This window comes from Triturus cristatus, chromosome 2_2 (genome assembly GCF_964204655.1).
Source record: "Triturus cristatus chromosome 2_2, aTriCri1.1, whole genome shotgun sequence".
NCBI lineage: Eukaryota > Metazoa > Chordata > Amphibia > Caudata > Salamandridae > Triturus > Triturus cristatus.
In genome coordinates, this window is record NC_140582.1 from 549047325 (window position 1) to 549067717 (window position 20393).

At 44.9% G+C, this 20393-nt stretch overlaps 1 protein-coding gene across 1 annotated transcript in view; it reads left to right on the forward strand.

The window, feature by feature from the left end:
* Positions 1 to 19659, forward strand: part of LOC146862496 (lecithin retinol acyltransferase-like) — a 92034-nt gene extending 72375 nt beyond the window's left edge. The window contains exon 2 of the mRNA XM_085641701.1: positions 18828 to 19659. Within this exon, the coding sequence (XP_085497827.1) occupies positions 18828 to 18980 (153 nt within the window). The 3' untranslated portion in view covers positions 18981 to 19659. The remainder of the gene's footprint in view (positions 1 to 18827) is intronic.
* Positions 19660 to 20393: the final 734 nt, after the last annotated feature.

The following is a 20393-nucleotide window of genomic DNA, read 5'->3' on the forward strand; positions in this document are numbered from 1 at the left end:
CATACTAATAAAGCAAGCACCTCTTTGGTGTGTTCAGTGTCTGCTGGTATATTGGCTTATAGACATTGTATGTTTTTTTCTGATCAGACACCAGATATCAAACTTTAAGGATAATTCTAACAGTTAACTTGAAACTAGATACCGAGTTCAAAGAGTAAGAAATAATGAGCACACATTGCTCACCTCTGAGGATGTCAAAGCTTGGACTGAAAGAATTCTCAACTTGTTGAGGCACCTTTGAAAGTCTGTCCCGATGCTAGTGGATTTCTAAGTGGACAGCAGCGGCTGCCAACTATGGAAAGTGGTGAGGCGGGCAAATGGGTGGGTGCATGCATGCAATTACATTACTAAACTGCTGACGTGCATTACATTATCCTTTTCAAGTTAAAATCATTAACCTTAAAATAATGATGTAATTCATGTCGGTGATTTAATGCACATTAAATTAATTTAAAAAGTAAAATAAAATATTCACTTTCCCTGCTGCTCATCCTCGCTCAGATCCTGGTGTTTTTCTCTCATCCAGTGCGGGTCCCAGCTAACTCACCTAACCAATCCTGGCTCTGCTTTCATGCTGTTAACCAGCATGAGAGAAGAGCAAGAATTGGATCGAGCTGGCTCTCTCGGCACTCCCAAGAGCACTGGAAGCCTGTGCCGGCCAAAGTGACACATGCACTTTAAACTTAAGTGCCCAGCACACCATTCCTCCCTGCTGCCACTCAGTAGCAATGGCTTAGCCCCGCCCCGACACTCGGCTCGGGATGCTGGTTAGTGAAAAAAAATTATTACCATTTTATTTTTCATCTATGAGGCATTTTCTATAGCATTTTATTAGTGGGGCAATGCTCCTCTGCTCTAATGGAGGAGTCACTCCTGTAAGTGGATGTCGAACTTTAAAAGGTTTTACTGAAAAGAGCCACGTTGGTTTGAGGAGTAGACATTGCTCCGTGTCCCTTGGTGATCATTAACAGCTTCTCGTCAGTAAAGTCTTTAAACGAAGTTTGGAAAACAGTGGCTCATTAAAGTCATAAATGTGTAAAATTGGTATTGCTCAAGAACTAGAGATGCTCTCACATTTAAAGTGACAACTGATTAACACAGATGTATTCCTTGATTTATTTTGAGTTAGAAATTCATTCTTCATCTCTGACGGACTGTAAATGTACGAACGGGTATTTTCTTGAAATATAAGACTGATCTCATTCACTTCAGTGCACCTTACCCTAATAGACTATTTGTTTGAAGGCTCGCTTCAAGATATTGTTAATAATGCATTGCTATTTTACTGAAGTTTGTTGCACCTTTCTTATACTTTTACATCTTACCTTTCAATGACATCTAGTGTTTGCTTGAACATGTTTAAATTATTATAAATATGTATTTTGTGATTATCAAGGGCCTCTTATCATTTGTTCATTTTCTGACTGTTTATAGATTTGCTTTCTTTACATGTTCTCTTTTTATTAGAAGTAACGTTCGTATATTGCCTATTAAAAATTAACTCTGGTTATCTGCATGCTTGAATGGGGGGGGGGGGGCGTGGGGTCAATGTCTCTGTCAGTATTTTCCTTTTCTTGATTGATGGAACTTTATTGTATTTATGCTTTCTTTCTGCTTTCTCAGTGCTTTTGTCTAGACACTTTGTTAGATGAATATGTTTGAACACACAATCAAATTGCAACTCTTAGTTTCTTCTTTAGAACATTAAATATCTGTCATCCATCTTCTTTCCTGCAACAAAAGAACCCCTGAGGGGCAGTCAGTCGAGGGTTTGTTTGAAGGAATTTATCCCTCGTTCCACTACCATCTTTGCAACAGTTTAAAAAAGTATATTTTACTGAGCTTCTAAGCACACTTACTGATTCTGTATATTAACAGCATTCACTGCACTATGGGTCTTGCAATTGACGCTAACCTAGTAAAATTGGCATGTTAAACTATTTTGGTTAAAACATTACATTTATAGTCATTCACACTGTATTGTATTGTGGTGATTTCAAAATGCAGTGCCTTTTCTTTCTTTATAAAGTAAGAATTGCAATTAAAGAATTATCACATGTGGGACGAGATGCCCATTTTTGGTAGTTGAACAATGCCAGTTAAGTCCTGATGCAGGTAGGTATGGAAGCAGTTTATTTCGTCACACAGCAGGAGCAGCTGCTGTGTTCTGCAACTGTCAGCTCAAACTGTTAAGCATTCCAGAACATAAAACTGGCTGTAGGTTTCTACAACAGACACCCTAAGACGTACCACAACTCTGTTCCCTAAATAAAACCCAAAAATCTGAAAACATAACAATAAAACGACATAGGGAAAGTCCCAAACCAGAGAAGACCTAATACAAATACCTGGAACTGAAAACTATTTACACTGTGAAAAGTCATGGTGTTAAACGGCAGTGTGCAATTTTATGGAAAACTATAATGTAATGCAAAAGCTTCAGTAATATTTGCAAAGCCACACAAGGAGTGACTTGTGCCGCCTTGCGTGGCTTTGTCAAGAAATGTAATGCACACAGCAGTGGCACATTACATTTCAAGGCGGAAGGCGTTCCATGAGTAGAGCATGGGCATTTCCATGCACCCACCCATTGATTTTGGCGTATTTCCAGATCTACTAGTGCTAGTAAACCTGGGAATACATCAAAATGCTACTCCTTCTCCAGAGAGGTGTAACAAGGAAAAATATCTTGATATCTCTTTTTTATTTCCTCTTTCCACATTTGCTGCATTTTGCAGCACACATAGAAGGTAAAGAATGCCTCTAAGGATTGTATTTGCGCAGAATGGCTTACTTTCCTGTACAAAGCAAATCTTGCCTGTAATGCAGGCACCCTTGCACTATGGTGCAAGGGTACTTGCATTGGCGCTAGAGGGCCACAGTGCGCCAGTGCAAGGAGAGTGCAGAAATGCTCCATATCTTTTTAAACGTGGAGCATTTCTCCCCTCTCCCTTTCATGCAAACGCAGCTCAGCAAGTTTAATTGCTGCCCTGCGTTGATGAAAGATTAGTATATATGCTCCAAACTCCTTTAATGTGATACGCATTCAGACTTATGTAATTTCTTAGGAGTACCTTTCCCATCTTTAAAACCCAACTTGCTGTGTTGCTTTACTTGCTCATATTCTATCCCATACGATACATCAGTCTTGGAGCTCAAATTCTCATCTGCTATATTATGTACGTGTTCCAAGTTCCACCACTGCCCATTCAATACCTTCACAGCATTCCTTGCCATGTCAGCAACTACCATTTCCTTTTTCATACTTTAACTCTCCTTTTTTTGCTTCACACATTAGCTTGATACAGCCCACATCCCACTTTTTCAGTGCTGTACGCTTGATAACCCATGAAGGCATCATACCTCTTCTCACTCTTTCTCTGTATTACAAGCACCCTTGACTTCACTTACCACACACATCTTGACACAAAAGTATTCAACCAGACTGGCCTCATTACATCTTAGGAAATTCTCCCTCACTACACCCTAAAAGGGTGACACACCTGTGGTAGTGTGTGGGGTCTTCCAGAATGGCCTTAGCATAGACCTCAGTGCATTAATCAAAAACACCCTGCTTGGCACTAACTATGTCACACACTAGCTCACCAACTTATTGGTTTTCTCTACCATTCAATTACCCTGTGAATGTTACAAAGTTCACCTTTTATGTTTGCCCCCCCAATCTTCACCCGAAAAAAAAAAAAAAATATTTCCACCACAGTGAATTGCAGCTCGTCACCAAACCATATTTTACTAGTAATACCTTCACAAGAAAAAACTTTAGGCAAGAACTGAATCATATTCTTTGTGTTAGAATCACTCACACAGTAATATTCCAACTATTTAGACCTGTGGCCAACCAAAATTGTTGCATATTTTTGAGCTATGGGCAAAGCATTGGAAGTATCAAGAAAATCAATATCCAAATCTCTCACAGACTTGATCAGTCCCCTAATCAGGTTGTATCCTGATTTTTAAACTCTTGTCATTCTGCCTGCATACCTCAGAGATTTCCAACCTACTGCTCACTAGCTCAATCAATACTTTGCCATTAATACCTGGGAAATAACCCTTTCTTATTGAAAATCTTACATAAGTTGCCTTCATGCATGAGATTCAACACCCTTATCCTGGAGAAAGGTGGACGTATCAGCTAATGCTCTCTAAACAGTAATCTCCCTTCAGTCAATATGTCTGATTTCGATTTCATGTACATTTTCAGCCCAACAGACTGGGTATTTTACTTGGGCCAACTTTACTTGACCCAGTCTATTACTATTTCAGGTCACAATCATGATCCATAGTTGTTTACCGCTCCTGTTCAGTGGCACACCCTTTAGCCGACCATACTATACTAGCCTCAAAATGTTAATTATTGTGAAAATCATCAGAACAGTTATCATCTGCCTCAACCAGCAGCAATATCAACATATAATCTATTTTCTTATTTCTATTTCTAGGAAGATGCTCAACAACAAGGTGATATTCTAACAACTTAGAGCATATGCAGTGGCCCTACAAGAACAAACATTAGTGCCATTTAGAAATTGTACCAAAGATTTATGAAATTTGTTGAATCTTGTCCACCAACCACATGTTCCGAATTTGTGAACATGCATTCCATGATTTTTGAGGGAGCAGCAGACAAAAGCTATAATGTGGTCTTTCTCTACTTCATATCCTGTGACTCAAATCTGGTACATGCCTTGAGGAACTCTTGATTTTAATGAAGACCTCTTTTTGCTCATGTCCTCTGATACATTTCACCCCTTTTTGATATTTCTCATTAAAGGCTCTGATAAGTTGCAAAATGCTCCACAAATTTCTTATAGCAGTCTACTATTACCATGAAAGACATGAGCTGTTCTGTACCCACAGGTGCTGATGCTGCTTCAGTAGCCTTCAATAACCCTCTTCTGAGATCAGATGTCCCCAATATTATTATCTTTTTTTCTCTCAAAATATATTTCTCCTTTCTCAACTGCAACCCTCTGCTCCTCATCCTTTCCAGAATCCTATTCAAACTTTCCACATATTCATCCTCAAGCCAAACACCCATAGATCACCCTGAAAGGTTAATACACCTCTTACCCCTACCAGCACACCCCCCACTAGTGACTGAAACACAACCACAGCTGATGGCAGTCCAAATAGCATCTTGAAGTATTGAAATAGTTTGGGGTGAGAAATGTTGCCAAATGTCTTGAAATATCTGGTGATAGGCTGCATGCATATCCAACTTGGAGAGAAAGCATGCAACACTGAGTGCATCAACCATCAGTTCAATGCGAAGCAACAAATAATTTGACACTCAAATGGATCTATTGACACTCCTGAGGTCAATGTACATCCACAGTATATTATTACATTTGTGTACCACTACGATCGGTGATAACCAACATAAACTATCCATTGGTTCAAACACACCTTGCTCACAAAGATCCACCAACATCATGCAGACAGAACTCTTCCCTGACATGCAATGGCATTGCTCTCAATTTGTTTTAGTGGATAAATTCTCAACTTTGATGAATAATTCATATAAATCCCCAGTCTTTAATCAACCATATCATGGTTTCTCAAAATGACTTCCTGTGAACTATCTCCCTCACTACTTCCACCTGCTTGTGTAGCCAAAAGAATTTGCTGTTTGAGCCCATGTCTAAAAAAAAAAAAATACCCAAACAGCCTTGGTGGTGCCATCCCGAAATATTAGCCATACAGTTTGTCCAATACACTGTGTCCTCTAAAATCATCCTGGCCTTCAAAATAACCCAGTAGAATATAAACTAATAGTTTGGTTCACAAAGTTCCTGTTCAAAGTGGGTTGCAATCCATCCTCCCTCATGAATACAAGCTGTAGCTCCCTCCGATTGGAGGCCATCACAGGGATGGTAGCCTGCAAGGACCAGCAGATTATCATGTCTGTGAGCGCCTTTTAATAAATAAACAATTTTTTAAATACATCTCGTTTTCCGTATTGGAAACATGGATGTGTTTTAAAAACATTTACATTATTTAACATTCCCTTCCCTTTTGTAAATGAGTTACCACCTCCATTATGGTGTCTGTCACTTTTCAATGATTTACAACCGGAATTGCGGTTCCAAACCACTGATATATCTTATACTGAAGTTTAAACACCCCCTTCCAAATTGTGATTCTGTATCAGTTTAAAAACCACATTTTGTGATTCAATAAGCCTTGACCGAATCTCAAAATGACTTTAGTGAATAACAAAATACCATTTTGGGGTCTGAAACACCCTAACTTGCAGGGTTTGCGACTGCAGAGTGGCTTAATACATCTGGCCTTTAGCCCCTGCATTCCATGATATGCGAATATTATTGAACCCTGCAGATTTTCTTTTTTAACTCTGTTTTTGAAATGTATTGCTTTTGCTTTTACAATGAAAACAATCCTCTACAGGGCAGACATTTTAGTATCTCTCAGGACAATACACAACAATTCTGTACAAGACAATGCTCCACACTGAAAGAAAACATTAATATATGTGCATGTAGTCCAGTCAGTACAGATGCAATCATGAACTTCCCCATGTACGGTGTAAGACCAAAGCATCTGAGCCAAAATGAAAATATTTTTCATAAATCAAGAGGCATTCGGAAACATCTTGGCATAATTCAGCAACACAGATGTGAACTTCATGTCACATCATACATCAGTTCCATAGTTGTATAAATATGAACGTAGAGGATCCCACATGATGAACAAATATGCTGTCTAGAGTTGTAAATCATAGTGTGTTGTGGTGTCCTGCATATTGCATTTCTGTGTTCCCTCCTGTTGGACTCTTTATAGTATAGAATGCTGGGATTGTTCTGTCCCTCTATCTAGTGTAATGCTGTATTGGAATGTATGGGAACAGAGGATTATAACATCAACTTCAGTTGTTGCTGATCCTCTGGGCCCGTTAAAGCCAAGTACCTGTTTCTGCAATAAAGCTCCTGTCTAACTTATCCTGCTGTGGCCAGCGTCCTTTCATCCTTTCATATGGCGACTGGCATGGGATCTGGAGCTTTCCTATGTGGCAAGTGTCTTCCTACTGAAGTCCTGCTTCAATAAGGTACTGTGTTTTGTTTTCTCTTTCCAACGGGCCATGGGATAGTTTTTTTTTCTTCAACTTCTCCTTGACTGCCTATGAGAACTCCGCACAACTTGCACTAAACTATTTCATCATTTTTGGATTAGCGCCCGCTTTGCCCTCTCGCCTGTGTCTTCATTCAAATCTTTTACGAGGAGCCTCACAAACGCATCCACATGCGCCAGTGTTTGTGTTCAAACTTCACTCCAAACAATCTCTCGAGTGCCTATACACGCGCCTTACCTTTCAGCGAGGCTGCCCCGACATCACAAGCTCTGGTTTCCTTGGACACACAGCACAACGCAATGAGCTCTGGTCTCCTGGAATACGCACTGCCGGTCTTTGTGCGCTTGCATCAGCATTTTTGACTCTCTCTGTGCATCCAGCCATGGGAGACCGCTCCAGCATTGACGCACTAACTCCTTACAGTGTGTCGTGCTGGACATTTCTTTTGGATTCCCTAAATTCTGGACACCTCCTCCACGACCAGCTCACATTTCTGGTCTTTCCTGTCATCTTGTTGCGTCACTTCCTGTGTACAAGGAAGTGCATGCAACAACAAGCACGCTAACCTCTCTTCAGAACTTGTGGATCCACACACTTCCTTTGTACACGTGCTCCATTGCTTAGCATTCTACAACTACAAGAACATCTCTGAGAACACCAATCCATTACTGCATCGTTTTCTTCTGCATCTCCAACATCTGTGATCTCTGTAGTATTCACACCCTATCCAAACCTCTAATTTGTCATTTTTCAAGAGTGTGTGTGTGCTAGTCATCCTCTTTCATCTAGCACTATTTCTATTGTGCATATTTTGTGAATCCAGTGTCTCATGCATTTGTATCCAGTTTTTCTTTTCTATCTTTCTACTGTTCCTCGTTCTTCCTTCCTTCACACTCATTTGCTTCTCTGTCTTTCGCCTTCTTTCTTGCTGCGTTCTTTTTCTTCCTGAACTGTTTATCACTGCACCATGCAATCTATAACTCTTCCTAGCTATTTCTTGCGGGATCCAGGTGAACCACCACTAAAGTGGCGGTTATGGTGCAGATCTTTTACTGCTTACTTGGGAGCCATTGATGGCATGAAATTCAAACCCGATAGGAAATGCAGTCTTCTCTACTATTATTTAGGCGTAGAAGGCCAGAATGTTTTTGAACACCTACCAACATATTCTGGTCATGACAGCGTTGACATGGACGAATACCAACAAGCTCTCAAACAACTCAGTATTTATTTTGAAGGCAAAGTCAATTTAGTTGTGCACAGACACAAGTTCTTCACCCGTGTCCAAAATACTAATGAATCCATCGACACTTATGTCGCCGCGTTAAAGGTTCCAGCCAGTTACTGTGATTTGGATGATTTTACCCCTCTGCTAATAAGGGATCAAATTATCTGCAGATGCTACTCCAAGAAAATCCAACAGAAACTTCTGTCTTGTAAGAATCCCTCCTTAGATGAAATGATTGACATTGCAAAGAGTATCAAACGCTCAGAATTGGATTCAAAACAGTTAGAGTCCAATACTTACTCCTCTATCGCTGCCGCTAATTCCTTTAGTAGCACTCAGCTTACCAGCGATGTCAAATCTAAAAAGAGTAAGGACCTATTGGAGAGAAATAATAAAAGTATGACTCCTGCACTGAACATTTCTCTTTTCCAGTGCTTCAGGGGTGGCTCTCCTCACCTTTCCAATTACAGAAATTGCCCTGCCATTGCCCAAGAGTGCTGGAGATGTAAGAAAACTGGCCATTTTGGGAAAGTTTGTAGGGGTGGCAAACGTTTTCCCATTAGAAGTGTTCAAGACCTTGCTGTTACTGAGGATCCTGAACATTTTGAAAAAAGGGTCCAGGAGTTGTCTTTATCTGTTGTTTCGGTTGAATTCTTGGAAATCAATAATGTTCATACTGAAAAGAGATATGGGAATCCTTTTGTTCAAGTGTCCATCCAGAGGCATGATATTCCTCTTCTCGTTGATTCAGGAGCTAGAATCGCCATTATTTCTATTGATAAATACAAACAAACTTGGTCTCACGTGGTTTTGCTACCTCCTGATGTCATCACTACTGCGTTTGAGGGTAGCAGGATTGACCTTGCTGGTTATTTTTGGGCCGACATTTCTTTCCAAAACAAAACCATCCATGGTAAAGTGTGTTGCTTTAAAAGGTATCAACATTTTAGGGTGGTGGTATCAAGCAGAATTCGGTATGATTTTACATCACGTCAGAAGAATCCTGTTTCTTTAATAAACTTGGTTTCCCATTCTACTCAATGGAAACATAAGTTTGAACCGATCTTTGGAAATAAAATTGGAAAAATCAAGGACTTTACCCATTCCATCAATATCAAAGAAAGTGTACCTCCTGTTAAGCACAAACTTAGAAATGCCCCGCACAGTATAAGGAACGATCTCTCCATAATGTTAAACAAAATGCTCAATGATGGTATAATTGAACCTGTTGATGCCACTCTCTGGTTGTCTCCCACCGTTTTGACCAAAAAGAGATCTCGGGAACTTCGCTTATGTGTTGATTTAAGATCTCTCAACAAAGCCATCTGGGTGTAGAATTTTCCTTTACCTAAATTGAGGATCTTATCACTGCCGTAGGTCGGTCCAAATAGTTTTCAATACTGGATTTACATTCAGCCTATCATCAGGTAGTTCTAGATGAACAATCTCACCATCTAACAGCATTTGGAACACCTGATGGTACATTTCAATTTTGCTGCATGCCATTTGGACTGGCCTTTGCAGTTTCTGTGTTCCAGAAAGTAATGACAAAAATGTTTCACAATGTTCCCAATGTTTTAATCTTCTAGGATGACATTCTTTTTTTTTTTTTTTTCTAAAAACCTTTATTCAGTAAATCCGGAACACAGCTATTCAGCCGACAACCCAGAGGTTCGGCAGCTTAAGTTGAGCAACACAGAAAAGCGTTCGCACTGCACCGAAAGGAGAATCAGAAAGGTTTAGTTTTAAATAAACACAAACCAAACACTTGCAAGGCGATAAGCTTCGAATGCACATGAGGGGTGCCCATGAGGGGGAGCTAGTCCCATTTCGTCCACCAAAAACAACGCTATAATGATAGGAGGGAGGGGGAAAGCAGAGACTCATAAAAGGCAATCAGTAATCAACAATAAATACATAGCCGGAAAGAATGTCAAGGGGAAAGTTGCTCCTCAGGCGGATCCGGATCAGGGGGCAGACATATGTCCCCCCCTGTAGTGGTTCCATCGCCCCCATACTGCATGCCATTTCCGCGGGCGCCCTCTAGCACAATACACTGTCTTTTCCCTGAGCATGCTCCAATCCATATTTTCCTTCCACGCTGCCAGCGCAGGAGGCCCAGCAGAGCCCCACAGGCGCGCGATGTCCCGCTTAGCCACCATGTTCCCCAGGGTCACCCACTGAGTCTGTGCGTCATCAAGATCGGTAGGACCCCAAACGTTCAAGAGACAACACCGCGCCTCCGGCTGCATGACAATGCCCGTCACCTCCCCCATCACTGCATGAACTCGCCTCCAAAACTCCGCGATCACGCCGCATTCCCAGATGATATGTAAGAAGGTACCCACCATGCCGCTGCCTCGCTTACATAAACCCTCCTCAGAGAAACCCATACGGACCAACCTAGGACCTGTCACGTAGACTCGATGGAGTATTTTGAGCTGCACCAGCCGCAGACGCGACGGAATCGCAACCTCCCTAGGAGAAGAAACTGCACATTGCCAGTCGTCATCCAGTTCGAGGCCATCCCTAGTCCATTGATCCCGCAACCCCCGAAGAAGGTCAGCCCGGACATTAATCAGCTTCTTATAGATGAGAGAGATCGCGCTCTCCGGCATATGGCCATCCAGAATTCGGTCCTCCAACGGAGAGGACGCAGGCACCTTCTCACCTTCTACGAGGACCGACCGCAAGGCGTGACGCACCTGGGCATAGCGGAAAAACTCAGTGCTCCCCAGCTCATACTCCTTCTGCAGCTCCTCAAAGGACTTCACCCTGCCCCGAGCCAGCAAGTCTCCGACCCTGGAGATACCGATCAAATCCCATTTCTCGAACCCTTTAGTATGCCAAAGCTTCCCCAGGATATCAGAATCAAACAACGGGGTAGCGAGGGTAAGCCTGCCCCCCCAACCCAGGGAGTCCGTCGCCAACTTCCACACCCGCACCGCCACCCCAGTGGGCCCCGTAAGGGACGAGTCCAACGACTTCGAGTACAGAGCTCTGTGGTAATTACCGCCACGCAGTAACCACCGATCCATGGCATGGCGTCTATGGCTCAACGCCGAGCCATAGACGCCATGATTAATCGCGCACAACTGGGTAGCCCAGTAGTATCTTCGAATGCCCGGAAGCGCAATACCACCATCGTACCACGGGAGCGGCAACTTAGCGATCGCTATGTGCGGCCGCCCGTCCCACAATAGCGAACGCTGGAGGCTCTCGACCTCTCGAAAGTAACTAGTCAGGACCCATTCAAGGGTATTCTGCAAGGCATAGAGGAAACGGGGAAGAGACATCATTTTAAACAATGCGGCGCGCCCGAGGAGGGTGAGCGGCAACCGCCGCCAGCCCGCCGCATCCCGCCGCAGACGCGCCAGGGGGGGAGCAGATTCTTCTCATATCGCAGGATAGAGTCAGTGGAGATGTAAATCCCAAGATACCGGAAGCCCTGCTGGGCGATCTGGATCGAACAGTTTCGGGGGACAGGCGGAACATCGCCACACAAAACATACAGATATGACTTTCCCCAATTGATAACAAGGCCCGAGTTCCTACCAAAAGAAGTCAAGACGTCGCAAACCACTATGAGAGACTTCTGGGGCGAGGCAAGGTATAATAGGATATCGTCGGCGTAAAGTGAGATACGGTCCTCGTGGTCGGGCGACCATCGAAGGCCACGTATACTCGGATGCCATCGTATCCACGCTGCCAGCGGTTCAAGAGCAAGGGCGAACAACAAAGGCGACAGGGGGCAACCCTGCCGGGTGCCCCTCCCAAGCTTGAACGGCTTGGACGCCCTCCCGTTTACCACAACACTAGCAAGGGGACCCTCGTAAAGCAACCTCACCCAGTCCACAAAACCAGGCCCGAAGCCGAACTTGGCTAGCACCGCCCACAGGTATGCCCACTCCACCGTATCAAACGCCATCGTGGCGTCAAGAGACGCCACAATAGCCGGCTCCCGCAGCGTGCCCGCCCTAGCAATCACCCCATGGAGACGCCTAAGGTTTAATGCAGTGTTACGATGCGGAATGAAGCCCGATTGGTCCGGGTGGATCAAATCCTCAAGCACCCGGACCAAGCGGTTCGCCAGGATCTTAGCGAGGATTTTCGGCTCAGCATTAAGAAGCGATATCGGCCGATAGGAACTACACTTGTCCCGAGGCTTACCGTCCTTATGTATCACCAATATGGTTGCCAGTCGTTGATCAAGCGGCAGAGACCCATTCACCCGCGCCTCCACGAACATGGCGCGCAGGTGAGGAGCGACCTTATCCGGACAAAGCTTGTACAATTCAATAGGCAAACCATTCGGACCGGAGGCCTTACCCGAGTTCAACGCCCGAATAGCACCCGCTACTTCATCAACCGTTATATCACCATCTAGGTCGTCCCTATCTACGGCAGAAAGGCAGGGCAGAGCAATATCACGCAAAAGGTCACACGAGTCCGCAGTCGGCCTGTCCGAAACCGAGGTGTACACTACGCGGAAATAATCCGAGAAACACTGGACTATACCTTCGGGGTCAGTAACAACCTCTCCCTCCTCCATCGTTAACTCCGGCACCACTCTATTGACCCGCTCTTTTTTGTCCAACCAAGCTAGCAGTTTCCCGGCCTTATCCCCAACATCATACAGACGGCCCTGCTGCTCCCTGCTAAGGGTCTTGGCAGCATTCTCCGCCAGATCCCTGTACTCCGATTGCTTCAAAGAGTGTCCGCTGTAACCTCCTCCTCCTCCAGGGTTACCTCTAGAGCCGCGATCTCATCCTCAATCTGTATCACCTCGGCGTCTTTCCGTCGCTTGGCTGCCACCACCAATGAGAGGGCCTCCCCTCTCAATACGGTCTTAAACGCCTCCCACAGAGACACCGCTGAATCAACCGAATCCTGATTGTCCTGAAAATAGTGATCAACTGCCTTCAGCAATGCCCTGCGCGTCTTGGGGTCACGGAAGTACCAGGGGTTAATAGGAGCCACCCTACCTCCTCCTACCCGGCCAATGTCGAAACGGACCCACACCGGCGAGTGGTCAGATATGCCACGTGCCATATGCCTAGCCTCAGAAACTAGAGAGGCATGCGCAGCCAGGGTGAGCAAGTAATCAATCCGGGAGAGACTACCATGCGCCCCGGAGTGAAAGGTATACTGACTCCGGGTAGGGTGCCGGAGTCTCCAGCAGTCCACCAAACCAAAAGTGTCTATGAAGTCAGGAAGCCACTTCTGAGCCCCCCCGGTATCCCTGGGCGGGTGCCTATCAAGCAGCCCAGAGCCAACAGCATTGAAATCTCCCCCCACCACTAGCAGCCCCTCAGGGAGTTCCAACAAGGCCCTGCCCAGATCCGCAAACGTGGAGGCCTGCAGGGCCGGAGGAACGTACACAGAAACCAATACCAACGTTCTACCCTCCCATCTCCCCGCCACAGCTACGAACCGCCCCCTATCGTCAACAATGGTGGAATCAACCTCGAGTGGCAGTGAGGCTCGAACAAGTATGCCCGCCCCCCTGGAGCCCGATGAAAAGCCAGAGTGGGCAATGAATTTGTAACCCTTTCTATTAAGTGCATAACACATATTCCCTATAAGATGTGTCTCCTGCAATAGGGCAACATCAGGCGAGGCCCGCTTCAGGAATTGTAAGACGATCCCCCGCTTAATACGATCACCCAAGCCATTAACATTCCAGCTAATAATATTTAGGCCCCTACCCCCCATCCCCAAACACCAAGAGACCTCCACCCCCCTCCCGAAAAGCCACCACCAAACCATCCTGACAACCATTACTACGCCTTGCAAGAAAACCCCCCCAACAACCACCCCAACATCCCAAATCCTCCCCCCTCCCTGCACCCCTGCGTCAGCTTACAAAGCCCCCCCAACTTGCAGTGTGCCTGTCGCCCTATCAAAAACAAATCTACAAAAAGAACCCCGCGGGAGGAAAGAGCTCCAAACGGCCCTCCGCCACCCCCCCATTACTGCAGTTAGCCACAAGTCATTGTCTGGGGCCAGATAAAAATAACCTGACACCCGGGGCATCACTCCTGCTCAGCCCGGCCACTGTCCACTCCCGTGACGCAGCCCCCGCCGGTCCGTCTCCATGTCAGAGCGTCCAACCAGTCTCCGGCCATTTCAGGCGAGTCGAAGAAGAAAGTCCGATCCTCATACACCACACGTAGTCTGGCAGGGAAAAGCATAGCGTACTTCAAATCCATCTCCCTAAGGCGTCTCTTAACCCCCAGGAAACACTGCCTTTGCTTCTGCACCATCTGGGTGAAGTCAGGATAGAAGCTCACAGAGGCGTTCTGAAAAGGAACCGGGCCCGTCACCCGCGACGCTTGCAGGATAGCGTCCCGATCTCGAAAATGGAAGATCCGGGCGACAATCGGTCTCGGGGGAGCTCCCGCCTTAGGCCTCCCGCCAGGCACCCTGTGAGCCCGTTCTACGGCAAAAAACTTTCCAAGGCCCTTAGGCCCAAGATGGTTCACCACCAAGTCTTCAACGAGTAGGTCCACTGAGCGCTCTTCCGAGGATTCCGGGACTCCAGTAATGCGCACATTGTTGCGCCTGGCCCGACCTTCAAATTCCTCCAGCCGAAGGGCGGAGAGGTCACTAGCAGTCCGCAGCTTCTCGACCTCCGCCTGCAGTCCCAAAACATCATCCGCAAGGCCAGTAGTCTTGAGGTCCAGGGACTTGACCCGCTCATTGGTTTTGGCCAAATCCGCGCGTATCAAGTTAACATCGACCAAAATCGTGTCCACTTTTTGTGCCAAGGCATCAAACTGTCGCCCGATCGATGTTTGCATCCCCTCAATAGCCCCCATGACATCCTGCAACGACAGCTCCGAGGCCGGGGACGAGTCAGCTTTCTGTACTTCCAGCGACTGTCCCGATCCACCAGGCGACCCCTTCTGCTGGGCATATTTATCCATATTGTTGGATTGGGTATAGCTTCCCCGCCTGGTAGCCTTGAATTTCGGCTTGTCAGCCTCCGCTTTGGCCGACATTGCAGACTCGATGTAGGCAATTACGGAGAAACGTCCCTCACCCAGCTAAATGAGACAGGCCGGACCGTCACTCAACGACCAGGGTCGGGCGCAAGTCCTCCAGATGTCCGTGGATCCTCAGGAAGCACTCTCAGGCTGGAGCCAGCATAGGGCGAGAAAGTGAAAGTGAAAGTGCGGCGATCTTCATCCGCCCGTTCACACCCCACAGGCCCGCTGTTGTTCAATTAGAGGCCGGGCATCTTGCCAACGCGAGCTCCTGGCATCCCTCGGAGGTAGGCCGCAATCTGCCGTCGTCCACAACTCCGGTCCCCGGCGGGCGATTTTAGCCCGGGCAGCGTCAATCGCCCCCGCGATGACTCATCTGCAGGATACCGTGCATAAGAAACAGGATGAGAAACAGGATAGTAAACGGAGGGCGCGAGGGTCCCGGGAGCTCAAAGCTCACGCAGCCATCTTGGTCACACGCTAGGCTCCTCCCCCTAGGATGACATTCTTGTGCATACGGATACAGAGCTTGAACACAATCAAGTGTTCGATCTAGTCCTACAAACTCTCCAAGGTAATGGCGTGACTTTGAGAGAAGATAAATGTAGCTGTTCGGTAAATGAAATTGAATACTTAGGTCATGTCCTTACCAAGGATGGAGTTAAACCCAAACCTAGTATGGTTAAGGGTATTGTCAATGCACCACATCCCGAGGACAAAGACCAATTACGCCCTTTCCTTGGTTTATGTGAATTCTATTCCAAATTCATCAAGAATTTTTCCAGTCTCACTGAGTGTTTTAGGAATCTTTTAAAAAGAGGTTAAGAGTTAATTTGGACGGCCACTTGTCAGGAGCATTTTGTCCTAATCAAAGAATGCATCTTGTCTGCTCCACCTCTCTAAGCCTATGTTGAGGGTCGTGACACCTTTATCATTGTAGATTCGAGTGCCTATGGTATGGGTGCTGACTTATCCCAAATGGATGGTGCAAAGGAAATCACTGTGGGGTTTGCATCAAGGAGGATAAAATATGTAGAGTTGAGATACTCTGTGATAGAGAAAGAAAGGCTGCCTTGTGTGTGTGGTGTCCTACGTCTGGGGAAGGAAGTTTTGGTTCAGGTCTGACCATAAACCTTTAGTGGACGTTCTCTCTGGCCTCAAGATAAAGAAATCTATGGCTAGACTGGCCAGGTTGTCCACCAAACTGCTGGAGTTCACATTTTCCAGGCTTCATATCTCCGGTGGAAAGAATGTTAAGGCAAACTTCCTGTCCAGGCTTCCTGTGGACAATTCTGAAATGAATCACGATACGCCTGAAGACATTGAGGAATGCATCATTGCCAATGTTGATGACACTGTCATTTGCCCTGACATGCCACTTTGGCAGGATGCTCTAACCAATGATCCCATCTTGAGGCAGGTCATACATTTTGTTATCAAAGGTTGCCCCAAGGAGAGATCACTATCCATTGATTTACAACCCTACTGTAAAATCTCTGACAAACTCTCTATTGAGAATGGTTTATTGGTTAGAGATTGCAAGATTATTCCGCATGACATTTTCAGAGTGAGAATAATGGAAACCGCTCACTCTGGCCATTTGGGTATGAATGCCACCAAGCGCAGGATCAGAATTGACTTTTGGTGGCCCAGCATGGACCATGACATTGATAATATTGCCAGGAATTGTGTCCAGTGTTCCTATAGTGACAAGCATCTGACTACTAGTACGCCTGTTTCCAAACCTGTCCCGTGTCCAGCTAGAATTTGGCAAAGAGTTGCTGTCGACTTTCTTGGTCCTTTTCATGTCTCGCCCAACCGCATGAGGTACTATATTGTCCTAATTGATCATCTTTCTAGATGGGTAGCAGTAAAAGGTGTTTCTGAACCGAATTCCAAGTCTGTCCTTAGTTTCCTGGAGATGTCTTCTCTAGAGAGGGAGTCCCGGAGAAATTATGAACTGATAACGGGGTGCAATTTACCTCTGTTTCCATGCAAGAGTTTCTTGCCAAACTAGGTGTGAAACATCTACGTACTCCCCCCCTCTATCAACCTCAATCCAATGGAAAGTTGAGAGGTTTAATAGGGTACTGGTTGAATGTGTGCAAAGCACTCTTCCCTGTGCCCCTTTTGGAACCTCAGAGCTATTGAGAGTGACTGTCATGTATCCTCTGAGGCTTCTAGGGCTAAGATTACCTGTGACAATTTTAATCGTACCAAATATGAAAAGATCTGTCACTCAGGGAAAAGGAGAGTGGTTAAGTTTGCTGTAGGAGATTTAGTCAGGGTCAAAGATCCCTTGTTACTGCAAAAAGGAAAGTCCAAATTTAGAGAACCTCGCTGCATTGTGGAGATTAAGGGCCACACTGTTCATCTTAACAGTGGTCAATGGTGGAACATTTTACGCCTAGCCAAGGTCACACAGTTTGGTAATAATTCAGGTTTGCAGCCTATGAACTCTTCTGATTTTAACTTACGGAGAAGTTGCAGGGCAAGAAGAGTTCCAAGCAAACTTTGTGATTAGTCACTGTTTCTCTTACTGCATATTTTATTTTTCTATTTCTTTCTTTTTTTAAAGCGGGAAGATATGTGGTGTCCTACATATTGCATTTTTGTGTTCCCTCCTGTTGTACTCTTTATGGTATAGAATGCTACGATTGTTCTGTCCCTCTATCTAGTGTAATGCTGTATTGGAATGTATGGGAACAGAGGATTAGAACACCAACTTCAGTTGGTGCTGATCCTCTGGGCCCGTTAGCCCTATGTACCTGTTTCTGCAATAAAGCTCCTTTCTAACTTAACTGTTGTGGACAGCATCCTTTCATGTGTCTATGCCTTCTCATTAGAAATCATGATATCCCCCAGCATCTTGTAGCAGAGGCAGTGGTCCTCTCATCCATGTAAATGCAACTCACCACTTATCTAAGAGCAATAATAAAGCTGTTAGTTTCATAATGTATCTAGGAATATCTACAATATATCAAAGAGGCAAAAACAGCAAGGAAGGTACACGTTTGTACTGAATAGTCTTAGAAATCATGTCAATTACTTTATCCCAAAAAGCCTGTTTATCAGCACAATACCATGCTCAGTAAATGAAATCTGTCTGTGATTATGCGCATGTGAATGTGCGCATCCACATAAGTCAGGGATTATGGCGGAATCCCCCCACATGATTTTTACCTGGCAAAATGCATCAGAATTTCTGTAGGTAAAAACTGCCACATTCTGGGTTTTTGCACCATGGAATGGGGAAAAATTTGGTATTCCTGCTACACCAGCCATTCGAATGGTGCTATAATACTGCGCCCAATAAATACCATACCATATCTAGTGCTATTGGTATTTATTGCATGAGAAATTACCTCTGGGTCAGAGGGAAAAATTGAAATGAGTCCTTCCTTGTCTTCTAAATTGAGAAGTGTTGTAACTTTTCATCTGATGTATCAGTTCAGCGAAACTTGTACTGAGCTCCCTAATTATGTTCTTTCTCTTTCAGTTTTGTGAGATGGTGAAGATGATCATCCGGGACCAGCGCAGTGTTCTTGCTACAGTGTTGCTAGGATTGGCCTCCATGATGTGCCTGGGCCTAGGACCTTCTACGACTCTCCCCAGCATCCTCATCCCTTTCTCTCTGTGGATGGCTGGCTGACCAACCTGGAGAACAAGTTGATAAGACTCACGCCAAACATAAAATAAACTATGAAGCTGATGAAAATGGCTTTTGAACATTGTGGAAATCATGTGACCTGTACTTTTAATGACTGCAGTCACATTCTGACCCTAAACACAATGTAGAATGAGTATCTTACTGTGTAAGACACACGGTCGGATGACCGTCAAACTATTCCTTGTGAATTGCTGCTTCTGGATAAGCCCCTTTACCTTACATGCAAGACTTCTGCTTTGTTGTGTCCTGCAACCACCACTTTCTTGCAAGTTGAAGATACATCCTGCATTTGCAAATCCTAATCAATTTCTAGTTATTCCTAAGGCTAATACTGATGTCAGCTAATTTGTTAAAGGTTCTACTGTGGCTGGAGAACCTGCCATTGCAGGGCAACTGCATACAAGTGGACATATTCTAAACATTACCTAGACCACTCGAAAAGGCCTAATAACCTGGTGAATCAACAGCTCCCTCATAGCTCGACTGCTGATGCAATAACATGGATTGCTATGTTCATACGTTGCTATGATGTTGCTATATTCATACTTTGACGATTTCTTAGAACAATTAAAGGACTTGTTTCTTAAAATCTAGAGATGTTCCAGAGCTTAGGTAACTGGCATTCATGTTTGTTGGTTGAACATAAAACTATGATGTTGAAGCTTGATTTTCTGCACTTTATTGTCGCACTATGTATAATGAAGAGTGTTACAAGAAATTCACAAAAAAACAACTTTGTATGTTGCATTGGCTGCCCCTATTTTTCAGGGGTTTTGGGACGCACACTATGCTCTTCTTTTGGTTGCCATTTTTTCCCCTTCGTCCTGTTACTGATTAGTCCACAGATGATTGGATGGGATACACTCATATGCACACCAATGTGTTGAGCCCTAGGTCTCAATAGAGGTTTTCACCGTTTGGTAGTAATCCTTGATGCTGCATTCATAGCGTTCTTTACGCAGTGTCCTTCCTGCCAATCTCATTTCTGGAATAAGTGTTTCGCTTGTACTGGATTTGAAATAGATGAGCTGCATATGCATACAATTAAGAGTAATGGGCAACAAAAACTAAATGGTGCATACCTGTTCCAGAGGAAGCATTTAGCATACTTTATCTGGTAGACATCAGGCAAACTCGTCAGGAGCAGCTGAAAGTGAACCGATTCTTAGACGAAAAATAATCTATGTGGTGGAATGGGCAAAAGAGAAACGCGGATCCTCCACAATATTGCCTTCGTGAGAAACTTGATGGCTGAACACCTAACCCCGAATGATAGATGCTAGCAGTGGTAGATTGGCCTCTGGTTGGGTAGAAAGGGGGTGGGGCAATAAGGTACCACAGCTGTCTGCTCTGTCTGATCAGTGGGCAGCCCGTCCACTCTTCTTTCAAAAGCAC